Source organism: Panthera leo, chromosome A1 (genome assembly GCF_018350215.1).
Source record: "Panthera leo isolate Ple1 chromosome A1, P.leo_Ple1_pat1.1, whole genome shotgun sequence".
Taxonomy (NCBI): Eukaryota; Metazoa; Chordata; class Mammalia; order Carnivora; family Felidae; genus Panthera; species Panthera leo.
The window spans coordinates 142,640,386-142,667,911 of NC_056679.1; the positions used below are offsets into that span (position 1 = coordinate 142,640,386).

General features: G+C 38.8%; 1 protein-coding gene across 3 annotated transcripts in view; it reads right to left on the minus strand.

The window, feature by feature from the left end:
* Positions 1-27,526, minus strand: part of ARSB (arylsulfatase B) — a 167,534-nt gene that overhangs the window by 67,791 nt on the left and 72,217 nt on the right. For all 3 annotated transcript variants that reach the window (XM_042941979.1, XM_042941989.1, XM_042941973.1), the window contains exon 5: positions 17,989-18,232. In XM_042941979.1, coding sequence (XP_042797913.1) covers positions 17,989-18,232 — 244 coding nt within the window. The remainder of the gene's footprint in view (positions 1-17,988; positions 18,233-27,526) is intronic.

The window sequence follows — 27,526 nt, forward strand, 5'->3', positions numbered from 1 at the left end:
ATTTGTTTTAAATTAGCTTTATTAAAATATAATTTACAAATCATACAATTCACCCATTTAAAGTGTTCAGTTGGGGGTGCCTGGGTGGCTCAGTCAGTTAATCATCCCACTCTTGATTTTAGCTCAGGTCATGATCTCACTGTTTGGGAGCTTGAGCCCTGCAACAGGCTCTGTGCTAACAGGGCGGAGCCTGCTTGGCATTCTCTCTCTCCTCTCTCTCTGCCCTTCCCCCATGCTCTCTTTCTCTCTCTCACTCTCTTTCTCAAAATAAATAAACATTAAAAAAAATAAAGTGTACGGTTAAATATTTTTAGAGTATTCAGAATTATAAAATAACATCTAATAAAACAAAATCGAATTTTATTTTTTTCCCCTACTAAATAAAAATTATGTACCCTCGCAGAAGCCCTAGGCAATCACTAATCTGTAGCGTTCCTTCAGATGTGCCTATTCCAGACATTTTATAGAAATGGGATCATAGAATATGTGGTCTTATGTGACTAGCTTCTTTAACTAAGTGTAATGTTTTCAAGGTTCATCCATGTTGTAACATTTATCAAGTACTTCATTCCTTTAAATGGCTGAATAATATTTCATTGTACGGATATAACATGTTTTCTTTATCCACCCATCAGTTGATGGACATTCGGTCCACTTTTTGGCTATTATGAATAATCCTGTTATGGCTGCTCATGTACAAGTTTTTGTATGGACCCTTGTTGTCATTTCTCTTGCATATATACCTAGGACTGGACTTGCTGGATCATATGGTAATTCTATATTTAACATTTAAAGACCTGCCAAACTGTTTTCCAAAGCAGCTGTGCCATTTACACTCTCACCAGCCTGGTATGAGCATTCCAATTTGTCCACATCCTCAGTATCGCTTGTTAATGTCTGTCTTTTTGATTATCGCCATCTTAGTATGAAGTGGTATCTCACTGTGGTTTTGATTTACATTTTCCTTTTCATGTGGATATCGACTATTTGTATAGCTTCTTTGGAGAAATGTCTATTCAGATACTTTGCTCATTTTTAAATTGGATTGTCTTTTTATAATTTGTAACTGGGTTGTATATATTCTGGATATATTCTGGATGCAAGTCCCTTATCAGATATGTGATTTGTTAATGTTCTCTCCAAGTCTCTGGGTTGTTTTTTTGTTTTGTTTTGTTTTTTTGTTTTTTTGCTTTCTTGATAGTATCATTTGCAGAACAAAGGTTCAAAATTTTTGATGTGTTCTAACTTATCTATTTTTCCTTTTGTTGCTTTTGGTGTTTTATCTATGAAACCAGGGCTTAATCCAGGGTCGCAGAGATTTACTTCTACATTTTCTTCTGAGAGCATTATAGTTTTAGCTCTTACACTTAGGTCTCTGACCCATTTTAAGTGAATTTTTGTGTATGCTGTGAGGTAGGGATCCAATTTCATCCTTTCACATGTGGATATCCAGTTATCCCAGTACCATTTATTGAAAAGGTTATTCTTTCCCAGCTGAACTATCTTGGTACCCTTGTCACAAATGCAGCTGATTCTACCACACAGCTCAGGGTGAGAATCACTAATCTTGAGACTTGTTACAGGAAGTCACATGTGATTATATGTTCTAACTTCTTGATTTTCTTCAATAGAGCAAAAGATGGGTGACTAGCTTCTAGGACACTTATGTAATGAGCCCATGTATAATGATAATGGCTTACCCTTGAAAATACATCCTAGGTCCTCAGAAAGTACCTTAGGAAACCCATTGATAACTCCCTACCATCAGTCCCTTTAAAACACCCCTGTATAGGGATATAAGTACCTTGAACACAATTGTTTTGCATATGATGCAGTTTCTTCCCCAGAGATATGTGTACCAAAGTGAGATGGAAAAAAAAAAGTGTTTTGTGTGTTCATGACACAGTCTTCAGTGAAATCAAATGTGTGATCACCACAATCTTATACATAAATAGTGGCTTCATCAAACTCATAAATGCTTATGGGGATGGAATATTGTTATATTACAACATGTGTTAGCTTCTATCTTCTTTATGTATCTATGTATTTATAGGTAATGTGACAAATATTGTAGTACTTCCTGATAATTTTGTACCTTATACTGTTCGGAAGTTTTATTTCCATACAACCAAAGCACTAGAAAGTAGACGGTGAACTGCTTCAGTAGTTTGTGGTCTTCCTCCTGACCAGTTCTGAAGACCTCACTCTCTGACATGCAGTCCTGCACAGTCTGGAAGGGCATAGCCTTTCAGGGTCTGCATCTCAAGTCCACAAGGCTCTATAATCCAGAGCCTTTTTTCCCCACTCACTAGCAGAAGGTGGATAAAAGTGGGGCGCCTGGGTGGCTCAGTCGGTTAAGCGTCCGACTTTGGCTCAGGTTACGATCTCGCGGTCCGTGAGTTCGAGCCCCGCGTCGGGCTCTGTGCTGACTGCTCAGAGCCTGGAGCCTGTTTCAGATTCTGTGTCTCCCTCTCTCTCTGACCCTCCCCCGTTCATGCTCTGTCTCTGTCTCAAAAATAAATAAACGTTAAAAAAAAATTTAAAAAAAACAAAACAAAACAAAAAAGAAGGTGGATAAAAGTACCTTCTTACAGAACTGTTTTGAGAATTCAATGAGGTAGCCTACATAAAGCACATACACATAAAGCTTGAGATACAATATGTGCTGAATAAGCTGGTAGCTTAAAAACAACACCTTTATTGCAGAATGGGATTGTGACTCTGCGGACATGGAAAGAATATAACCACACATACAAGACTATAACCTGAGACACGCATATAAGAATAATATGGAACAGTGGAACATTTATATTCCCATCCTTTCTTCTTGCTGGTAAGAATTCCCCTTATGAAATATACTGGTGTAGCTATAACTTCAGTTTCTAAGACGTGTAACATATTCTCTCCCATGTGAGACTCTTGTTTCAGAAGTATCAGTGTCAAAAATAGCTAAGTCGCAGTCTACTTATCATGAACTGCATATAAAAAAGATATAATGTCATCTGTTATCTAGGGATTTTCCCTATTTTTCAGATTAAAGGACATGGTGTAGTTTGCTATACAAGCAATACTATCTTCATTAGGTTGTTGATTCCATTTGTGAAATTTAAATCTCTGAATAATGACTGATGATGTATGTGGGAAATGAGTTTTCAATAATGAAGTTCATGTAAATGACCTCATTTTATTACGGCAAGGTAATGGAAGTTTTTACTATGACAAATGTTTGGGCTCCAGACTGATAGGGACAAAGCAGAGCTCTCTAATTAGCTTCTTAAGATAGGCACCTAAAGGACTGTTCAAAGATCTTTGCTGTGCAATGCTCACTACCCACCCCAGCTTACATTAATGATTATGGCAGTAAGTTGGCAAAGAACTATGTGAAGAAAAAGAACCGTAGCATGTTGTTCCCATTGACCGCTTAATGACAGAGACCTATCTCTAAACCAGTGAAATGGGCATGTTTCATCCATGTCTGTAACAGCCAAACTGGAGTTTGGTTGCAGTTTTATGTTGCAGTTTGTTTTGGCCAGGCTACTTTGAATAACAGTAGCTAGTATTAATAGAGCATTTATTATGTGCCACATATCACTTTAGATGCTTTACATGCATTATTGTATTTAATCCTTGACACTAGGACATAGATACAACCTTGGCACGGAGAAACTAAATGATTTGCAAGATCATGTGGTTGAACAGGTGATAGAATTGGGTTTGAGACTCAGGCAGATTAACTCCTGAATTCCCAACTTCTCACCACTATGCTAAACTGTCTCCTTAGTAAGATGTGGGCGTGGCCTCACTATCTCCTTGAATGTCTTACGTTTCCATTCATTCAGCTTATTTTCAAGGCTCTATTACCAAATATCTCTATTAACTTCAAAATGCCTCTACTAACAAAAGAGATAATCATTTCCTCCACCCTCTTCTCTTAAAAACTTACATAATATGGTATGCAGTTAATTATCTTTGATGACATTTTAGCATTCAATTTTAACTTATCTCAAATTTCATATTCTCCGGATTTGCTTTAAAAATAACAGGACCCTGATCAGTGACTAGTTTCCAATATGCTATAAATATTTTCTAAAAGTCTACAGTTTCAGACACTGAGATCACAGCACTGTCCATTTATAAATAGAGTTTCCAGTGTTTGACTTTCATTTTCCAACTAGTTGAAGGGTGGGGCAGTAAAACATTCCCCATAAATAAATGAAATGCTATTAAATTCCATACTCATTTTGCCACTAGCTGCTGACCATCTGTCATAAAAAGCCACACCCTGAAAAGCAGTATCAAATATTTAGAATAGAAATAGGCATGATGATATTTTTGCAGATGAGATTTTGAAAAAAAAAAAAAAAAGTTACTGATTAAAAAACTCAAGAAACACCCGCATAGTAATATCCGTCCTGTTACCTCCTTGTGAGCATCATCATCATCGTTACCATTTCATCTCGAGCAACTGAGCTGTGACCGTATTCCAGGCACTACGCTAGCTAGATGTTTTATACATAGTCTTTCACTAAATGCTCACGTAAGTGCCTGTGAGGTAGGTACTCCTAATGTTACATTTTACACACAAAGGAACGGACGCTTATAGATGGTAAGTAACTTGCCCAAGGTCACACAAATAACAAATGGAAGAGATAAGACCTAAATCAGATCTAACCACAAAGGTCACATTTTTAGCCGTTATACAGTTGACCCTTTAACAATTTGAGGATTAGGGGTGCTGACCCCTGTGAAGTCAAACCTCCATGTACAACTTTTGACTCTCTCAAAACTTAATTACTTACAACTTAGCCTACTGTTGACCAGAACCCTTGCCAATAACATAAGTGGTTGATTAACACATGTATTATATGTTATATGTAGTATATACTATGTTCTTATAACCAAGTAAACTAGAAAAAACAAAATACATTTGCTGTACTGTGCTGTATTTATATTTAAAATTCTGTGTATAAGTGGACCCATGTGGTTCAAACCTGTGCCATTCAAGGGTCAACTGTACCAGTGAAATTCCTGGAGGGACTTCTTTTCCTTGTTATGTGGGTCCAGGTGACTGGGTTTGCATAAATCCCATGTTCCTTAAAAAGTCATTTTAACATGCATACATAACCATGAATAAAGAATTTAGGCATGGGAATTACAAGATTTTGACTAAATGTGGTGAGGAAATATGTAACTTAAATTCACTTGATATAAAGTTATATATGGAGAGATTGTTTTCATGTATATTTTTATTAAGAAATCTTATTAAATTTTTAAAGTAGACTACTTAAGAGATAAGTAATATTACTAAGAATAACTGCATCAGTCCCCTAAATATCATCTTTTCCTATTCATTACTGAAAAATAATTGGTAGGACTTCTGGGTTAGTCTCAGGGCAAACCAGCAGGGCCTAATACGCCTTTCTTCCAATTTCCATGATAATACCCATGAAGAATTACAAAAAGATGAAAACTGGCAAGCACACTGGAAACTAAAGACCAGATGCCAAAGTCTCCAGGGGATTTTCACTAATGCCAGTGCTGAAGACATGAACAACATATTCTTGAATTCCACCATAAGAATCAAAACCTGGTCCCAAAGAAAACAGAAAAAGATGGATTTGCTCTGTCTACCTCTAACTATGGGACTCAGAGATCACACTACAGATAAAAAGGGCAATGAACTCCCATTAGCTGTCTTCAGAACTAGCCCGTCACGGTTCTTCCTCCCTCACTCCCAGTTACATCCCACCCCCCCCCCCCCGCGCCCCATGTCCACCAAGGCAGCAAACACTAGCCTCCACGAGAGGAAACAGAAGAAACTAGACATAATATGTAGCATCCTTGCATGTGAACCCACCTGACCAAAGGGGGTAAAAAATCTGAACCAAACCTCAGAGCACTACATACTGTGGGCTTAGGGTAGAAGCAGGTTTACTAAAAACGTTGGTAGAGAATCAAAGAACAATACATCATTTCTTAAACATTTTGCTTTAACTTACAAACACATATATATTCCCTTGGCAGTCTTTGAATGCAGGGCTACTGGACAGAAATACCTACCATCTTCATGACCATACTTATAATATGGTTGCACACTTACATGCTTCTTCTAGAGTTTCTAGGGCTGTTTTCTTAAGCTGGAGCAAGAGCCTAAGAACATGTGAGTTTCAAGATTTCTGCAGAATAACGGTGGCCATGTAAATTTTAATCTCTCCACACATTCTCCCTAGAAACCATCTTGAAAAGGAAAGAAAGTAAAATCACTCCGTGGCTAAAGCCTACAACATACGCGGGAGATAGAACGTGTTTAAACCCTGGATGGCTGTGAGGAAATAAGCATCTGAGGCCTGAAGAGTCAGCACCAGGGTCAACTAGAGTAGAGTCAGGCGGGGATTATGCAAAAGAGGGTCAGGGAGCACAAGAGGGAAGGACTTACATTGTGCTTGGAAATATACACCCCAGAAATAGAGGGCCCCGCCCAGCGTGATAAAAGATTGAGATACAGTTCTGATACCGAGTGGATCAGAGAACAGGTTACTGAGGGTTCAAAAGGAAGGGCTTGGACAGTGTGCAGGACAAGAGTGGCACTCTCAGGCAGGCACCAATTCTGACAGGAGCAGTTGGAAGGTGGATAGTAAAGGGAAAGAAGGAAGGGCAAAAGATCAGGGTCCTACTGAAACAACCGAGCATCACAGAATCACAAGAAGGTGGACCAGAAAGACAAGGGAACATTTATTTGTTTGTTTGTTTGTCTATTTATTTATTTATTTATTTTAACGTTTATTCATTTTTGAGAGACAAAGAGAGACACAGCATGAGCAGGGAAGGGACGGAGAGAGGGAGACATAGAATCCGAAGCAGGCTCCAGGCTCTGAGCTGTCAGCACAGAGCCCGACACGGGGCTTGAACTCACGAACTGCGAGATCATGACCTGAGCCGAAGTTGGACGCTCAACCTACTGAGCCATCCAGGCGCCCCATGGGAACGTTTATTTTTTAAAGTGCACTTCTTGGGGTGCCTGGGTGGTTCAGTCAGTTAAACATCTGACTCTTGGTTTCAGGTCAGGCCATGATCTCATGGTTCGTGAGTTCAAACCCAGCGTCAGGCTCCACACTCACAAGTGCAGAGCCTGCTTGGTATTCTCTCTCTCTCTCTCTCTCTCTCTGTCCCTCCCCCAAATAAATAAACTTTTTTTAAAAAAGTATATTTTATTTTGCAGTAAAAGAAGGTACTCTTGAACTAAGAAATAAATGAAACTATCCAAATCCCATCTGCACAGACTGCCTGCCCATCATGTCCAGGAAAGGCTGACCTATGTACATGTGAACAACAAAAAGAACCCAGCATCTAAACCAAGTTAATACGGGAGTTTAAAAAATAGGAGATGAGAATTAAAACTTTTGGGCAAATGAAAGCATTCTCCCCACTACAGCAAACAACAAACAACAACAACAACAAAAACAAAAGAAAGAAAAAGAAAAAGAAAGAAAAGAAAGCCACAAAGCAGAAAAAAATGGTTACATGATATTTCAACATGAATTAAATAGAATTAAATCAGCAACTGCCAGTATAAAAAAATACCATGAATCAAAAATTTTAAAACTCTGACAACGAACTAAGGGAAGAAACTAAAAGAAAAGACAAAATCTCATAAATGAAGGGATAGTATACATAACTGAAAGTATGTGAAGGCATGTAAAGGATAAAAAATGAAAAGAGAGAAGATAATTAGAATAAAGAAAAAGGGCCAGAGAGAAACACAAACAAAAGATATATAAATAAGATTCAATAATATCTATAATGGGAGTCACTGAAGAAGAAACACAAAACAGTAAAACATTTAAAACTGTAATTCACAGCTCTCTGAAATGAAAGACCTGAATGTACAGACTGAAAGAACTCACGGTACATTTAAGAAAATTGACCCAGCACAGTCACTTTGAGACAGAGCTAGTAAATGTCTTAGACTTTAAATCATAATAATAGTAATAATTAAAATCTTCTGAGCCTCCAGGCAAAAGGACCAAATCACTTGAAAAGGAAATGAAATCAGGTTGACATTAAGCTTACCAACAGCAGCATAAAAAAACAAAGAGTGGGATAACATTTTCAAGAAACTCAAGCAAAGAAAGTATGAAACAAGGATTTAATATCAGTTGAACTGTTTTTCAATTATCAAGGTTATAGAAAACGCTTCAATAAATATGCAAGAATTCAAAGAATCCTGAGAAATCTATTTAAGAATTAATTCCTCCAACTAAGAGATAGTTGATAACATTTCAGAAAAGGACAAGGGGGGGCGCCTGGGTGGCTCAGTCGGTTAAGCGGCCGACTTCAGCTCAGGTCATGATCTCGCACTCCGTGAGTTTGAGCCCTGCGTCGGGCTCTGTGCTGACAGCTCAGAGCCTGGAGCCTGTTTCAGATTCTGTGTCTCCCTCTCTCTGACCCTCCCCCGTTCATGCTCTGTCTCTCTCTGTCTCAAAAATAAATAAACATTAAAAAAAAAATTAAAAAAAAAAAAAAAAAGAAAAGGACAAGGGGTTAGCAGGGAATATATTATTCTAAAATAAAATTGTGAGTAAGGATAGAAGAACAGTATCATGTATATTACATGCTCTGATTAGGTAGAAATAATACAACTAAGAATAAAACTGGAAGAAAGGGTAAAACACGAGAGGTGAAAGTTCAATACGCTGGTTAGTTTCCTCGTAGGTAATAAACAGAAGTCAAAGATGCCAGGTAGTAGAACCTAAGTAAAAGAGGAGGACTAAGAAAATTATATACAGATCCTCCTTGACTTATAATGGGAATATGTCCTAATAAACCCATTTGAAGTTGAAAATAGAATAAACTGAAAATGCATTTAACACACCCAACCTATGGAACATCATAGCTTGGCCTGCCTTAAATGCGCTCAGAACACTCACATTAGCTTACAACAGGGCAAATCATCGAACACAAGCCTATTTTACAACAAAGTGTTAAATACATCATGTAATTTAATAAATACTGTACTGCAAGTGAAAAACAAAATGGTTGTCCACGTATCAGTTGTTCATACTCTCAAGATTGCTTTGACTGGCTGCGAGCTTGCCAGCAGCATCGTACCGCATATTACTAGTGGTGGAAAAGATCAAAAGTCAAGATTTAAAGTGTGGTTTCTACTGAATGTGTACCATTTTTGCACCATCATGAAGTCAAAAAATTATAAACCAAGGACTGTCTGTAAAGATATCAGTATAATGGTGAACACTAGAATACCAGTAGTAGAATAAACAGTAGAATAAAACGTAACTCATTCTAAATATTAAAAGAACTAAAAAATCAAAGGTCAAAGATCTGAGTAAATATAACATAAAACAATACGACGAAGCTAGGAATAAAAATACCAGTCATAGCAATATATATAAACTCACCTCCTAAAATAAAATATTTTCTGATTGGATCATCAAGAAAAACCTAACACTGCACCTAACAACTACAGAATACACATTCTTTTCAAGTTTCCATGGCACAGACACCACAAAAGATCATATGTGGAGCCAAGCTCAATTTAAAAGGACTCAGTAATAAAAGTATGTCCTCTGACCACAAGAGAATTAAGCTAAAAATCAATAACTAGAGAAAACCTAACACATTTGTAAATTAAGCAACACGCTTCTAGAGACTTAGGTCAAGGAAGAAATCACTTGCACTGTCCCCACTGTTATATTTACCACAAATTTTGACATAAATTCTGCCTTGTCAGATACCAGGATGGCAATCTCAGCCTTCTTTTTTGTTTGTAGGAAAACCTTTGCTGTAATGGTACTTACCAGAAGACAATAGAGCAATGTCTATAGAATCTTGAGGAGAAGAGATTTGGCAAGAATTGTGAAATTATTATCTATGCTTGAAGGTAATTGATACTCTTTCATATGCAAAGATTTTTTTAAAAAACTCATCATTTATGTACCTCTGCTGAAAATTACTTTAAAATATTAAGCAACCAACCAAAAGATTAATTAAAATTAGGAACTGAAGAATGGTGAACCTATATAATAAAAGGAATGTTGGTAACATTAAAGATAATTAAACGTAGAGATCAACATATATAATTTCTCTATAGGTGGTTACAAAGTTGAATGCAGAAGAAAAACTTTTTGAAAAGAAGAGTTATAAGATTCATAATATTATGTTTCAGAAAGCTGGGTCTACAATACCAGATTGAATTAACAAGCCCTTGAAAATAGAAAATAAAGCAGGAAAATCTTGATCAAGAAAGTAAAGGCACAATAAAATTTTCTTTGAGTATTTCTGCTTGCAGCCAAGATGGAGTAGCAGGCAGAGTAGACTTGCCCTCCTGCCTAAAACAACCTAAAGAAAACCAGAAAGAATAAATGAAACAAAAGTTTTCAAAACACGGAATACCAGGGAAAGGACAGTGATCCCTGAGGGGTAGGAAACAAAGGAGGTGAGTCTGGTCATTAACCTAGCTTACTACCTTGAGAGAGTTTCCAGGCCCTGGTGCAGAGAAGGGAAGGTAATAGCCCAACAGAATCTCTGAGTTGAGAAGGTAGAACTGAGGGTCTAGGGAGACTGAGAGAACTAAAGTACATAGGAAAGCGTACCAGAGAAGAGAAAGCTGCACAGAAGGAAATTTGCAGAGGGTCCCATAAAGTACTTAGCTGAGCACTGATCAGATGTATGTGAGGGAACTACCCCAAACTGGGGAAAGAACCATCAGAAAGGATGAGAGGGAACAGTGCCCAGCATTTCACACAGAGTTGGGAATAGCACCTGCTCCCTCCAGCCAGATTCACAGAGCACCGTGTAGATTACTGGGGAGGTTCTGACTCAGTCGTGGAGAATAATTAGCCCTAGGCTCAGCACAGGTCTGGACCTGCCTAATAAATTATAGAGCAATACCCAGAAGGATCAAACTATTTCTAAGTAACTACATCTCAGAACAAAGCAAGAAGATTTATAATAATACATAAATATCTAGCACCTAACGAGGCAAAATGCATAATATCTGGCATCAAATCAAAGATTAAAAGTCATGGAAACATGCCCCACTGTAAAGAGAATAATCATTTAGTCACAACCAACCAAGAACTGACATAGATGTTGGAATTAGCAGAGGTCATTAAAAGTTACTTTAACTGTATTCTTTATGTTCATAAAGTTGACTAGACACATGGAGGACATAAAAAAGACCCAAATGAACTTCTAAAAATGAAAACCTACAAAGGGTGAGATGAAAAATATGCTGCATAGAATTAATGGAAGATTAGCCACTGATAAAGAAATAATAAACTTGCAGGTATAGCAATAAAATCTATCCAAAATGAAAGAAAGAAGAAAAGTAATCTTTTTAAAAATGAAAAAAGCATCAGTAAGCTAAGGGCAACTTTAAGTATCCAAGTAAGAAGACTGGATACTTTCATTCTTCCCAAATTAATATTAGGGTTAAATCTCATTCAATCTAATTTATAAGAAGTTTTTTTTTAATTTAACAAAATAATTCTAGAGCTCAGAAAAAAATTTAAACGGTGGGACAGTGAAGAAAACTTTGCAAAGGAAATAGAATGGACAGGTGGATAACTATTTCTACCAGATATTTAAACATACTCTAAAATGTATATTTACAACACATTACACATTACAACAGTGAGATGCAAACATGAGAGCAGCTAAGTGAGACTAAAACAGATGCACCAAGACAGATCACAGTAGTAATAAGAACTTAAAAAATAATTAAAGTGGTTCTATAAAGTGAAAATGAAAAGAGTATTTAATAATAATAACAATATAAATATTATTCAATAATAATTATTCAATAATCAGTCTGGGTGGTCTTGGTAATACTTGGAGTAAAGTATCATTTTAAATCAGAGGTTCTTAATCTTTGGCTCATTGACCATTGGCCTTCATGGTATCTGTGAAAGTGGGGTGTAGAGTGAGTTTTCCCTTCAACTTTCCTCTTGAAGTTGAATCCATAGGGCAGAAGTTTTAAGTTTTAAAGTTATTAAGTTTTTAAAATATTTTACATCATAATACTTGATTGTCACTATTGTCATGTTCTAACATCCAGAAGAGTTTCCCATTGATGAGAAAGAAAAAAAACATTCCTACCATTATGACTAGGGGTTCTGCTTTTGTTTATTTAAGTGTAATAAAATATAAAATAAGTAAAAAAAAAAGAAACACTGTGATATATTGATCCTTTGAAATGTCTTAAAATAACCTATAGGCTGTTTACCAAGTTGAAATGCAGAAAAACTATACAGAAGGGGAAAGAACTTGGAGAAGCCATGTCCCCTAGAAATGATAACGTGCTTTGTGGTTTGGAACGAAGAAAAACTGAAGCAGGTGAAGGAGCTCCTATTGCAAATGATGTCACTCACTCCATAACTGCCATCTCTTCTAAAATTTTAATATTTTGAAGCAGGTCCAAGAGGAACTGATAACTTTGCAGCTAGCTAGTGAGGCCTCTGATGCTCTCAGCACAGCCACCTCTCTTACTGGGATTCCTAGTTCATAAGACCCTCTTGAAATTTTCAGAAACTACCATTATCTTGAAAATGGTATTCCAAGTAAATATCTGACTAGAAGAAAGTTCCAGAACCTTGGGCACAGACCAAGTATCCCTGACATTTGGCTGTCCATTTGTTTTTGCTGCTTTGGATAAGAAGCTCCAGATATCACTGTGACTGGATACTTTCTCTACCAGCAGTTATGGGTGCCGAATGTAGCATCACTGATCCCAAATGATGGCTTGCCTAATGCTATGAGAAGCATCAACTTCAAGGCCAGAGGGGCTGAATCATTTGTTAGGATCTTTCATCAAGGAATAGGAGCAGAATGAAAGTAGTTCTTCATTTACTGAATAGAAATTTGCTGGATTTCCAGAGGAAAGTTTTGAAATGCTTGATTAAATTTGGGCAAGAAATTTTACTGTCTTTTTTTTTTTTTTTTTTTCCAAATAGGACAGGAAAGCCCTCTCAATCACAGTATAGCATACTTGGACAATATTTTTGGCCATATCTCTTGGCTAAAGCCCCGCAGTAAATATTATGTATGCTGCTTAAGAATGAAGTGCCCTTGTTCTATGGGAGATGGGTCATTAGGAGGTCAGTATCCTTCTAACACCAAAGAAAGACTTTCCCCAATCCAGAGTTAAGGGTGCCCAAACTTTTTCCAACTTCTTGGCAGGCAGAAGCAAACATATGCCAAACTTTTAAAGGTTATTCATAATCAATATAATCTTAAGATTGAAATGTGGATTTAATAATCTAAAATCTGGCAATATGGATGAACATCCAAGTCTTTGACTTTGCCAAAGATAATAGCCTCAGTGAGTTGGGGACAGAGGAAATTATTCACCCTGAAGTCAACTATGTCTCAACTCAAAACTACCCTCATTTGGCAAAGTGTACTACAGACTTTTGACTCCATTTGCTATGGTGTGCTTTTGCAAGCCAGGATTTACAACACTTCTGCCACTGAAACAAAAATCAAAGCTGATTGGGTATCAAGCATGACCCATATATTGTCATATAAAAACCACTCAAAACTTTCTCCTACTTCTATAAGTCAAACCACAACAGTTTTCACATTGAAATTAGTGATCTGCTGAGTTGAAGTTGAAATTTTGCTCTGCTTAGAAATTTTTGTTCTATTTCCTTTTCATCATAAAGTAGGTATTAATTTTTACATTAAAAATTAATGACAAATCAGGGTGCCTGGGTGGCTCAGTTGGTTGAGTGTCCAACTCAGGTCATGATCACGTGGTTTGTGAGTTCAAGCCCTGCATCAGGCTCACTGCTGTCAATGCAGAGCCCGCTTTGGATCCTCTGTCCCCCCCTCTCTGTCCCTCCCTTGTTCGTTCTCTTTCTCTTTCTCAAAACTAAATAAAACATTAAAAAATTAATGAGAGAGACACAGGTTGGTAAAGAATGTTTCTCAAATATGTTTCTATGTGTAATCACATAAAAAAGAATGTGTAATCAGTGTCTAATATTATAAAAATTAATTCTTCCCAAATTTTTGTGCATATGTAAATTCATAGTTCTCAGAATCTCAAAGAGGTCCATGAATCAAAAACCTGGATAAAAACCCACTCCTCTGATTTAGATATAACATAACACACACAGGAATCTCACAACAGTTCAGGAATTATATGGAAGAAAATCAAAGCACCACACTTAGAGAAAAATATATAGCACATTTCAGGCTGAAAAAGAGCCTTCTGACCAAAACAGCAAACAAAAAACTGATTTCAGCAAGAAAACACAAACTTCCGTAAATGTAAAAAGTCACAAACATTCCCAAAAGAGAAAATACAAATGGAATATAAAACATTTAAAAATTAATTTCTTTAATAATCAAAGAAATTCAGGTTAAAATGAGACAATTTGCCTATGATATTAACAGAGGTTTGTTTTTTTTTAAGCTGTATAAGGAAAAGTTGTGAAAGTACGTGAGAATTCTCATACACCAGTGGAATAAAAGTACTGTGGTACTTTGTTGGAAAGCAATGTTATAATGTCCATCAAATGTTTTCAAAATGGTCATTCTCTAAATACTGCAGGATATCTCTTACACCTGGAATCTAAAAAAAAAAAGGGTGGCTGAACTCTTAGAATAGAATGGTGGTTGCCAGGGACTGGAGGGTAGGGGAAATAGGAAGATGTTGCTCAAAGGGTACAAACTCCAGCTATAACATGAATAAGTTCAGTGGATCTAATGTACAGCATGCTGACTATAGTCAACAATACTGTATTATAGGGCACCTAGGTGATTCAGTCTGTTAAGCGTCTGACTTCGGCCCAGGTCATGATCTCAGGTTCATGAGTTCAAGCCCCACATCAGGCTCTCTGCTGTCAGTGCTGGGTCCACTTCGGATCTTCTGTCCCCCTCTCTCTGTGCACCCCCCACCCCCGCTTGTGTTCTCTCTCTTTCAGAAATAACAAATGAACATTTTTAAAAAAAAATACTATTGTATACTTAAAATTTATTAAGAGAGTAGATCTTAAATGTTCTCACCACACACAAAAAAATAGTAATAATGGGAGGTGATGAATGTGTTAACTAACCTTATTGAGGTAATCACTTCCTAGTATATATGTATATCAAAATGATCACGATGTGTACCTTAAATTCACACAATGCTTTATGTCAATTATATCTCAATAAAGCTGGAAAAATGAAATTAAGCTATATCATTTTGCCTTACCTTATGAATTCACCAGTCCTAAGTGAGTCAGAGAAGAAAAAGGTGTCAGACACCATTCAACTGGACTATAGAACCCTAACCACCCAGCGCTCCTTGACTATACATCTCTGATTGCTACTTCTTGCCTTGCAGGTGAATGATGAAATATATAGACATTTTAACAAAATTAACCTCCAGATTTTTAAACAAAATTTTGTTTAACATTTATTTACTTTTGAGAGACAGAGAGAAACAGAACATGAGCAGGGGAGGGGAAAAGAGCGGAAACACAGAATCCGAAGCAGGCTCCAGACTCTGATCCGTCAGCACAAAGCCCGACGCAGGGCTCGAACTCAGGAACCGTGAGATCATGACCCGAGCCAAAGTCGGACACTCAACCGACTGAGCCACCCAGGTGCCCCAACCTCCAGATTTAACTCGATATCTATTTTCTTCACTATCCAAAATCAGGCCAACTTTTTCAAGGTTTGTGTTCAATGCAAGAAAAAAAATTTTAGTGTATGCAATGAAACTGAGTGACATTCAAAAACAAATAAAATAGTCATTCTCTAGTTTAAGAATTTAATTTCAAATAATTTCTATCTAGTGGGAAAAAATCCAAAATATAGAGATTTTATGAATAAATTGTTTACTCTAGTGTTATTAATAAAAAAAATAAAAATTAATCTACATTAAGGGAATGGTTAAGTTGACATATCAAGGTATATGATAGAATATGCATTCAGGGTCCCTGGGTGGCTCAGTCGGTTCAGCGTCTGACTCTTGATTTTGGCTCAGGTCATGATCTCATGGTTCATGAGACTGAGCCCCACATCAGGCTCTGTGCTGACAGCTTGGAACCTGCTTAGGAGTCTCTCTCCCTCTCTCTCGGCCCCTGCCCTGCTTGTGCAAGCTCTCTCTTAAAATACATAAATAAACTGAAAAAAAAAAAAAAGAATATGCAGCCATTGAAATAATGTTTGTAATGGGTTTTTTGGATGACATGATCAAAATTGATGATGTATTAAGTGAGGAAAAAAGGTAGTAAAAATACTAAGAAACATTTTAAGGAAATATGACACATATTTATGGTAGCTGTTTCCAGGTAAGATTTGGGTGATTATTTTTATCACAAATTACTTTTGTGATACTTTGCAAATTATCTACAATGAGTATATATTACTCACACTCGGGAAAATTAAATAAAAATAGAGTAACTGCAGAACACATGTACATATCAAGTTTAGATCATGGATAAGGGACAGAAATATTTTAAAGAAAAAGAAAACCGTCATCTTATATGAATGAGCAAATAATGAGTATAAACTTTCAAAACAACTAATGAAAGAAGAAGTTTTGTTGTTTACTTCTTGGCTTAGCTGTTAGATGATGTGGATATGACTGAGTTCTGTTTAAATGGTAAATAATAGGGGCCCCTGGGTAGCTCAGTTGGTTAAGCATCTGACTCTTGATTCCAGCTCAGGTCATGATCTGATGGTTTGAGAGTTGCAAAAATAAGAAATGGTAAAAGAACACCCATGCCCTTTACCCAGATTATCCTATTTTTCATATTTTACTAGATATGTACACTTTATCTCTCCATGTATCTTGAAATATGTATTGAAATACACACAATTTTTTCTAAACCATTTGAGGGTAGGTTAACGTGTCATCATGACCTTTTACTCCTACTTCACTGTATATTTCCTAAGAATAGAAACCCTACTATTTTTGAGATGGGGCCTCTGAAGTGGGATGAAGAAGGAGAGTATGAGGAGGTTGTCTCCTTCTGGTCACTAGGGACCAATCATCCACGTTTTCTCCTTCTGTAACACCAACAGAGGTTGCAAACTATTGCACTAGACAAATGCCATTCCATCAATAACAACAATACCCCCAATATATATATATACACATAATTATAATTTAGATATATGTGCTCATCTATTATGTACCTTATAAGGCCTATTCTTAAACAAGGATAAGATAAAATTAAATACAAATACAAGTTGATAGTTTTCTTTCAGCACCCTCGAAGGTGTATACCGTGTCCTCACCTTGGACGCCATTTTTCTACACTGTGGCGGTAAACAAGAGAAGGACTGTCATCACTTCCAAAGCGGAGCCCCGGTTCTGCTCCCCAGATTGTACCCCCCCTACATTCTGTCAGTTCTCTCTATCACAATGCACTGTTTTATTACCTTCATAGTGTTTATTGCTGCTGGAAGTCACCTTGCTTATTTATGTGTTTACTTGTTTATTTCCTGCTCCCCCACCCCGCCCTTCCCCACTAGAATATAAGCTCCATGAGAGCCAAGATCTTGCCTCTTGTTCATTCCTAATTTCTTCACCCCTAAAACAGGGCTTGGCTCATAATGGATGCTCATTAGATACTTATGCACAGATGCTCCCTGGCTCACATTCCAGCTCTACCCGCTGCTTGGTTCTCTACTCTCCCAGCAAACAACAGGGTAGGTCCCCTGAGGGAGCAAACAATACCCTATCCTACATCTTAGAGAAGCTTCTCTGATTAAAACACCCCTGTACAAGGTGTGCAGCTGAGGACACTCTTCCTCTTTATGTAACACAGAGGGCCACAGTCTCAAATCCAGAACGTAAAAGATATATATAATTAAAATATTCCTAAAGACATTTCTACTTCTTTGTAATCATTTATTTGTAAGCTGAACTATCATTTTTCACACAAAAGGTATCATTCTCACTCAATCCTGTCAGGCTGTTCTTGCCGTTTCTGCCCTAGGAGGGAAAAAAGGAAGATGTACAGGTACCTGATGGTTTTCCACACATCAAAGCCATCCAGAGGCTTGGTGCCTTTTGTGCTTCCCCTGGCCAGCTTCACGAGAGTTGGCAACCAGTCAGAAATGTGGATGAGCTCCCGGTTCTTCACACCCTTCTGCTTCAGCAAGGGACTTGCCACAAAGCCCACTCCTCGAATGCCTCCTTCCCACAGGCTCCATTTTCTTCCTCGAAGGGGCCAGTTATTGCCCCCTGCCAATGTCTGTCCTCCATTATCTGAAATACAGTTAGGTCTTTGCATGAGGACAATGGTAGACACATTTAAGAACAGAAAACTTCTTTTTTAAAAAAAAATTTTTTTAAAGTGTTTATTTTTTTCTTGTGGGTATTTATTTTATGCAAAATAAAAAAATTATGGAGAAAGAAGACATACATAATTTTGGAGTTTTTTCTCCATGTGAAATTTTAAGGCACTGAAATTGACAATACAAATTCTCTTTTTAATTTATTTTCATGAAAACTGAAGAATTCCTTTTTTTTAAAATATGAAATTTATTGTCAAATTGGTTTCCATACAACACCCAGTACTCATTCCAACAGGTGCCCTCCTCAATACCCATCACCCACCTGCCCCTCCCTCCCACCCCCCATCAACCCTCAGTTTGTTCTCAGTTTTTAAGAGTCTCTTAAGTTTTGGCTCCCTCCCTCTCTTTTTTTTTCCTTCCCCTCCCCCACGGTCTTCCGTTAAGTTTCTCAGGATCCACATAAGAGTGCATGTTTATTTATCTTTGAGAGAGAGACAGAGTGCAAGCGGGGGAGGGGCAGAGAGAGGGGGAGACACAGAATCCGAAGCAGGCTCCAGGCTCTGAGCTGTCAGCACAGAGCCTAACACGGGGCACCGTGAGATCACGACCTGAGCTGAAGTCAGACACCCAACCGACTGAGCCACCCAGGCACCTCAAGAACAGAAGACTTCTAGGTTGCTTTTAAATGGTGCTTAAGAACTAAAAAGATACCTCCTCCTTACCTCTTCCAGTACCAAGAGGTACTCAACACTCTTTTTTCCACTCAACACTCCCTCCATTACACAGACATAACCAGAGGGCAGTGTGGCACAACTCTGACATGAGACCTTCAAATCCCCTTGGATAAGGTCACTGAAAAACAAGGAAGCCCCCTGAAGATATCTGCTTGGGACAGAGCCCTGTACTAATAATCAATGATGAGGTTGCAATTGCACACAGGCAATTTTGTGTCACATAGGAGAATGTATCCAGGTAAGCTGAGCTCCCCCCGGTACACGGAAAGAAACCTTAGGGCACCTGTGTGGCTCAGTCGATTTAGTGTCTGACTCTGGATTTCAGCTCAGGTCATGACCCTAGGGTTGTGGGACTGAGTCTCTCATTGGGCTCCTTGTTGAGTGTGGAGCCTTCTTAAGATTCTTTCTCCCTCTGCCCAGCTCCCCCACTCTCTCTCTCTCTCTAAAATAAAATAAAATTTAAAAAAGAAACTTCTGAGTGAAATTTCACTTAGTCCTACTGAGTGGGGACAGAAGACCTTTTCATTTTACTCACCTGGAAAAACTTTCTAACATTTACACTGGTAACTGAATTAAACTTCTACTCCCTAGTGATATGAACTCTTTTTTAAGTGTGAAAGTTGAAAATTTCTCCAGTGGGCTCAACGTCTCTGTAAACAGAGCAGTTGGGTGGAAAAAATAATTGCAAGTAAAGTTCCTCCTTTCTTGACAGGATGGCAAGACGAAGCTTCGTCATGCACTGTGTCCAGGGAAGAGGGGTATTCTTCCAAAACAACTGAAGTTGAAGCCAGAGGAGAAGTTATGAGAGTGACTGAAATTAAGTATCTTACCAGCTGGTTGCAGCTCAGTTAGAAATTAAGTTGGACCGTAGGGAAGAGGAGAGATATTGCTTTTACAGTAAGGTTGGAGAATCATCAGTACCTCCAAAAGTATCCATACATTTAGGTGACTCTAGAGACACATTTGAAATAGCCCTTATTTGCATACATATTACACTTCGATTAAATCTTTTTTTAGAAAACCACTGTTATCCAAAGGAGCCACAGGAGGGCAGTGTGACAGACCCACTCTGTGATGTAAAAATCTAACGCAGAAATCAAGATCAAAGCCACAGGAAACACACGGAAGGAAAAAGAACTAACATTTGTTAAGCACCTCCTATGCAACAGGCACCACTTTAATTTTACGTTATCTCTCAAAGAATCTAAAGTCTGATCGGCCTGGAATCGAAGCCTCATGCTAACCGCTCAGTAGCTGTGTGACTCAGGGCAATACCTACCTTGGTTTCTTTATATGTAATGTAGAACCAATGATTCCTACCTCAGGTACTATGATGAAAATTAAATGACACCACTTACGATCACTGCTTGGCTGAGTACCTGGCACAACCTAAGTGTTCAATAAATGGTAGCTAGTATAATTTATAACAACTCAGTCTAGTATTATCCATTTTGTTGTTAAAAAAAAAAAAAAAAAGGAGTTTGACAAGTCCAAATAACTAAAAAGTGGCAAAGCTAGGCTTCAAACAAGGTCTGCGTGACTCCCCAGGTGCCTTCTGCCCTCAGAGCGCCATGTTCCTGATGTCCCTGGGCTAGATTGAGTTTTATGCCTACGGGCCACATAAAGCTTCACTTCCCTAGGAGAACCACAAGCAGAGTAAATCTCAGCAAAGTGTATACTCTTCCTCTTGATATAGCAGAAGGAATCTCAAGGCGGTTATAGTTCCCTTTAGAGGAACCTTTGTTGCTGGTAAGAAATTCAAGGTTCTGCCTCTAAGGATGCTTCTGCTCATCCTTAACACACTAGGTCCCCGGATCTTCTGTGTGCTTTGCGAAGGGAGGGAGAAGAGTCTGGAGCTAGACTACATGAAGATAACAATTCTGCAGCACATGGGTGGGTGACAATTAGTCTTATCGTTTGCTATCACAGACTTAAAAGAACCTTTCCTAAAACCTTACATCTCTTCTTGACAAAAAGTCAAGGCCCAAACAGTCACCCAAGCCAGTTTATTCAATACGCTTTCTATTTTCCGTGAGCAAACCTGTATATTCCCAGCAAGAAGTCGCCATCTTTTGACAGAGGGAATGCCTCTGTATTGCTTATACCTCACAGAGTATGTCACCCAAAACCAACGTTTCAAAACTTAAAAGGAGGCACTGTTCATGTTATACAAAAATACACTGGAAAGAAACGTTTACACTCTGTGCCCTGAGGTCAAGAATGGCTGAGCTGGCACTATTATTTTCCCTCTGTTGTCTAGACTGCCATAAACGATACTGGCTCAGGGCTTGTAGCAGATGCCTGTTGTCTGTATTTTAAATAGATTCACTCCTTTGAGAGATCATATAATCTCTTCCAGTTCCACACACTTGTCAGTGCTCAATACAAAAATACTGGATGATGATGGTGGAGGAAATGCACGTGGAGATGAGGAGGAGGGGGCTGGGGCTGCGATCTGACTGACGCTAGGAGCAGGTCTGACTCCAAAAGGAAAATACTCTGTGCTGTAAAAGAGAATTTGGCCACTGTGGCTACTGTGGGAGCTGGAAGGGGTTTCTACATCTTAGCAGGGGAGGGTGCTGATGCAGTGAGTAGGACTGTTTTTGCCACTGCTCACTGGGCCGTTCTTCCCATCGGCAACGGTAAGGGATTCTATCATCTGCTATCAGTCATGTTTTCAAGAGCACTCTAGAGAGAAAGCACTGTCAACTGGCACACTGCAATGTCTCTCAGACTCCCCTATCACCGAGCCAACAGCACAAGTGGCAGCATAAAGAGGGTGATTTGGCTTTGCCAGGGGTCTGCATCTCTGCAGGTGACACCTGCCTGAAGGCTGCCACTTATCCGCTAAGGGGTAGAATCCACAGTTGGGCTCTTCAGAAATAGGGTTGTGCATCAGTTCTAGCACAGTCTCCTGGGTATTTCAAGAAGTTGGACATAAAACCTGATCACAGGGGTGCCTGGGTGGCTCGGTCAGTTAAGCATTCGATTCTTGGTATCAGCTCAGGCCATGATCTCGTGGTGATGAGATCAAGCCCCTCGTCAGGCTCCACACTGAGGGTGGACACTGCTTGGGATTCTCTCTCTCCCTCTCTCTCTGTCCCTCCCCTGCTCACATGTGCTCTCTCTCTCAAAATGAATGAATAAACTTAAAAAAAAAAAACAACTGATCACAGTTGCAGCAAGAATACAATAAGCTCGGAGGTGGGGGACAGGGAAAGTGGGTGATGGGCACTGAGGAGGGCACTTGTTGGGATGAGCACTGGGTGTTGTATGGAAACCAATTTGACAATAAATTATATTTTAAAAAAATAAATAAATGGAAAATGAGCCTTAAAAAAAAAAAAGAATACGATAAGCTCATTTGAAATAAGGTTTCCAATATTGCTCACTTAAATCTGACAAATTAAAACTGAAAAAGACAATGGAACCATCACCATTTATTTTCTTTTTCCTTTCTTTTTATTTTTGAAAGAGAGAAAGAGAGGGAGTGAGCAGGGGAGGGCAGAGAGAGAGGGAGACACAGAATCCAAAGCAGGCTCCAGGCTCTGAGCTGTCAGCACAGAGCCCGATGCGGGGCTCGATCCCATAAGCCGTGAGATCATGACCTGAGTCGAAGTTGGATGTTTAACCAACTGAGCCACCCAGGTGCCCCACCATCACCATTTCAAACATGGTTCTTTTCACTTTCTGTCCTAATTTTCTTTTGGGCAGAAGTTACCTTTCGTTCTTGCTAAGAATTTTCAAGAGAAATTTTTGTTTCATTTCCTGACTTACAAAAAATCTTCCAAATCAATATAAGATGATTCCAACTAGTAAAGGAAGCTCTGAATTTTTTTTTTTCAGGGAAATAGTTTTTCTGCAATGTTTTTGGCAGAGGGAAAACCTAATTATAAACACTTTGCTGTCTAGAAAAGAAATGTCAAAAATAAATGTCGTCATATACAGATGGTAAATTTCACTTTATTATTCCTTACTGAAAAAAAATAACTGTCAAAAGGTCATGGAAAAACATCGGTTAGCCAAAGATCTGAGCCAAAGCGTTAAGTATATGACCATGAAGCCTCATCCTTACCCAGCTGATAAAAGTTAAGATGGAACCATGACAACAACATTAGTTTTTAGGACGACTCCCAAACAGTATAATGCTGTGGCTTGGCTGTGGAAAGCTGCCCTGAATATCGGTATATTTCCATCTCACTGCCCCCCAACCTGGACTTACCCAAGACATCCTCCTCACTCTGACTCAGGGATCCTAAAAGAAAAAGCAAGAAAAGCTCCAACAGCCTCAAAGGGCCTGGACTTTCCTCTGAACAGGGCCAGCAACATAACTGTGACAAATGAGTAGACAACATGACTTCAAATACCAAGAAATACCAAGACACCTCCTTTTCTGAAAAAGAGGACTGCTTGCTGATGGTTGATTTTTTTTAGCCTATTTTTTTTTTCAAAACTTTTTAACTAAAATGCAAATTGGAGGGTTAATATATGTCTTTGAAGTCATCTAGAGGATCAAGGAAACTCAATTTTCTCCTATGAAAAGATCTTGGAGAAAATACCTATCTGACACTGAATTTACAATTTAATGTTCTTCTCTGTCCCTCTTGTTCTACATTCAATTTCTTTTTTTTTTTTTCATGTTTTTTATTTAGTTTTCCAGAAAGAGCGTAAGTGGAGGAGGGGCAGAGAGAGAGAGGGGGACAGAGGATTTGAAGCAGGCTCTGTGCTAACAGGCAGAGAGCAGCAAGCCCCATGTGGGGCTCAAACTCACCAACCACGAGATCATGACCTGAGCATAAGTTGGACACTCAACCGAGTCACCCAGGCAGCCCTGTACATCAATTTCTGATTGAATGTGCATTCCCTTCTGCCAAGTCGATCTTTCAAATAGATTTCAAATCCATTCACCCCCATCTATCCCAGAGCCTCGGGTCTGGCACTCCTCCCACCTGGAATGGGGGTGACTTACAGATTGTTTCACTTTGTTGTCAGAGGTATCACTGTGAAACCCCAAACCAATCAAGCCATGTTCATGTTTAAAGACCTCTAATTGGTTTCTAATCAGGAAAAAGTTCAAACTTCAGCCCACATATAGAATCCTTTACATCTGGCCCCAATCTACTTATTGGGCATCAACTCCTGCCCTTCCCATAAAAACTGCCCTGTGCTGGGGCACGTGGCTGGCTCAGTCAGTGGAGCATGCGGTTCTTGATCTCCAGGCTATAGGTTCAAGTCCCACACTGGGTATAGAAATTATTTAAAAATAAAATCTTAGGGAGCCTTGGTGGCTCAGTCAGTTAAGCGTCCAATTCTTGGCTTTGGCTCAGGTCATGATCTCATGGTTCATGGATTCAAGCCCCACAATGGGCTCTGCAGTTACAGTACAGAGCCTGCTTGGGATTCTCTTTCTCTCCTTCTCTCTCTGCGCCTCCCCTGCTCACTCACACACAGACTCTCTCGCAAAATAAATAAATAAACTTTAAAAAAATAAAATAAAATCTTACAAAAAAGAAAAAGTGCCCTGTGCTTCATTCACAGAGAACTAACTTTGCCCTGTTGTTAGGGTATGTCATGCCCTTTCGTGCTCATTTTGCCTTTGTACATGTTGGTTCCTCTCCCTAAAATACTCTCCCTCTTCTTTCCTGCCTGACTTAAATTTTAATTCTCAGGATAAATGTCACATCTTCTGTTAACTTTTCATATACTGCTCCCCACCACCCCCCTGCCTAGACAGTGTCTCTGTACATCTGCACTTTATACACACCTTTCCTATCACACTTATCTCTATATCTTGTTAGTTAGTTGTTCACTATATATTGTTAATTAGTTGTTCATGGGTTCATCTTCCAGAACTCTGCCTCCCAAGGACAAGGACAATGTCTCATTCATCTTTGCATTCCCAGGACCTAGCATAGGACCCACTGAAGAGAAGGGCTCAAGAATGGGGGTGGGGTGCAGAGTAAGGAACAAATAAACAAATGGAGAAAGGGCCACTAAATATTGAGACTGAAGGCACTAAAAGTTTACTTTGCTTATTGGATAGTGTTTTCTGAGCCGTCATCTAGCCATTCCATGATCTTGACTTTTAAGAAACCGTTGTGTACAAAGATGCTGCTTATTTAATAGGATATTTGGGGGTGGGGGTGCCTCCTGGTCCCTGTGAGAATTTAAGCAAATCAAACTCACGATACTGGAATTGTTTGTCCGATGTGGCCCCTGATCAGCCACACTGAAGTCAAAGGGGATTGTTTGAAAGCATTTGAGGGAGCACGGTCCTGGCCAGGAAGAGAGTCCTCGCTTACCCCCTTAACAAATCTTTTGGGAGTGCTCACCATGTACCAAGGACCATTCCAGCTTTGGGGAAATGGGAGCCAGGAAGACAGACAAGGCTTGCTATCTCATGGAGTGAGTAGAAAAAGAGATACGATCTCTTCATTCATGGGCCTCTCAGAAGAGCTGAAACCAGAATGACAGGACAGGGCTGAGCAGCATCAGAGAGGGGGAGCCCAGGAACTGAGAAAAGGAGGCTCCAGGGCCTTACTCAGTTACACATTGGATCGTGGTGTGCTCTGCATCAAGGCTTCTCCTTAATTAAAGATTAAGTTAACTATACTCTTAAGAACACTCTGTTGCCAGAACGTAAGGAAAACTTGAGCTGAATGATGACTAGATATAAACAAAAACGTGTCTAGCTGGCTTCCGACTGTCAGCATTTTTCTCTATCATCCCCACTGCCACATTTCTAAGTTCACTGAAATGGATTCAAAGAATTGGAGTTAAGTGCTGTAAGTTTGGAGAGATTGCTCGCCGTCTAATTTCCTCATTCGTAAAGTGAGGATAACAATAATGCCTATCTTAATATAGAGGCTGGCACAAAAGTAGTGCTCAATAAATATTAACCATCTTCACTGATGGTAATCACAACCAGCAGCAGCATCAACTAGCAGAAAAGCCTCCTATCTAGGTATTTATTACACATATACTAGATTTAGGTATTACAAGCGCACTCTAAAACCCCATGCTTTCATTAACAAGAAAAGATTTTATGCACAGAGCCCTTCTCAATTACATTCTCTTCTCTGTAGGTAATTTCTTGAGAGTCATAAAAACACAATGCATTTGAGGGATTTTTCTGTTATTTTGGGGACAGAGCCAGCTGACACCTTCCTGTTTCTAGGAGTCTAAATAAAGCATATCAATTATCAAGGAAACAGGAACAATGGCCATAGCCTGTGCTTCAAATAAAATGTCAGAAACTGAAGCTCTATTCAGTCATTCACTTCAATATTTGTAGGGGTTTCAAATGGTTTGCAGCACTCAGGGCAGATCAATGCTGTGAGCTCAGTCCCAGCCAGACACAGTCTGACTTACATCTGGATGAAAGAACCAGCAACGGGAGCGCTGCTGCTGAACTAGCATTGGGAAGATGCTGCTGGAATGGGCCTGGCAACCAGACCCCAAATAACTGATCCAGCCTCCAAAAGGGCTGAAGATAAAGGGATAGAGATGCAGGGAAAGGCAAAATCAGGAATAAATGAGGATTAAAAGGAAGATGATCCAGGGTGATAGTAAAAGATTTCTTCCTTTCCATGGGCCTAATGTCATGGCTTATAATGATGAGACGCCAATGGGATTTTATCTCTCCTTTAAAATTTAAGGATGAGAAGACTCAAAAGTCTGTTGAAAGAGTTGAAACATTTGGTCTCTAAAAGTTATAATGGCAGGCGGGGGGGGGGGGGGTACCTGGCTGGATCAGTCGGTGGTACATGCAACTCTTGATCTCGGGGTTGTGAGTTCGAGCCAATTCACGAAAGAAAGAAAGAAAGAAAAGAAAGAAAGAAAGAAAGAAAGAAAGAAAGAAAGAAAGAAAGAAAGAAAGAAAGAAAGAAAGAAATGCTGAAAATGGAACTGGAAACTGGAAAACAGTGTCCTAATTTATTATATATTGGTAGGCAAACATCTGAACTTTTTCTATAATTGAAAGTGTAGGTAGTCACAGATCTTAGTGATCCTTAAAAGTAAGTACAGAATGTTGTTACTCCCATTCGGGAGGCATGGATTTGGGCTCCATATTCCTGATCCCTATCAAGTAGCACAGGAGCCCAATGTCTACAGTATTTGGGGACCAGCAAAAGTACATGTTTGTTCTATCCCTTTTTTAAATTAAAGCCTTCCTTGTTTTCCCTTCAGTTTGATCTTGAAAGAATGCTTGATACTTTTAACTAATGAAGTTATGAATTTCAGGGCAAACTAAAGTTATTTGGCAGCTTGAGGGAGAAACATGGTTTACTCATAAATTATTCGGCTCCCTTTCCAGACCTGAAACTCCTTTAAGGCAGATTTTTTTTTTTTTAAACTAGGTATCTGTTTATCCATCAGTAATGCTAATTCAGAAGTAATAGATGAAAAAGTATCACAGAAGTGCTTCAGAGTCTGGCAAGTTTGAGAATAAGAGCGAAGTGAAAATAACAGCAACAGACAGAAAAAAGTAGAAGTATAGTTGTGAAAGAATAAGTGCATTAATTCCTCGT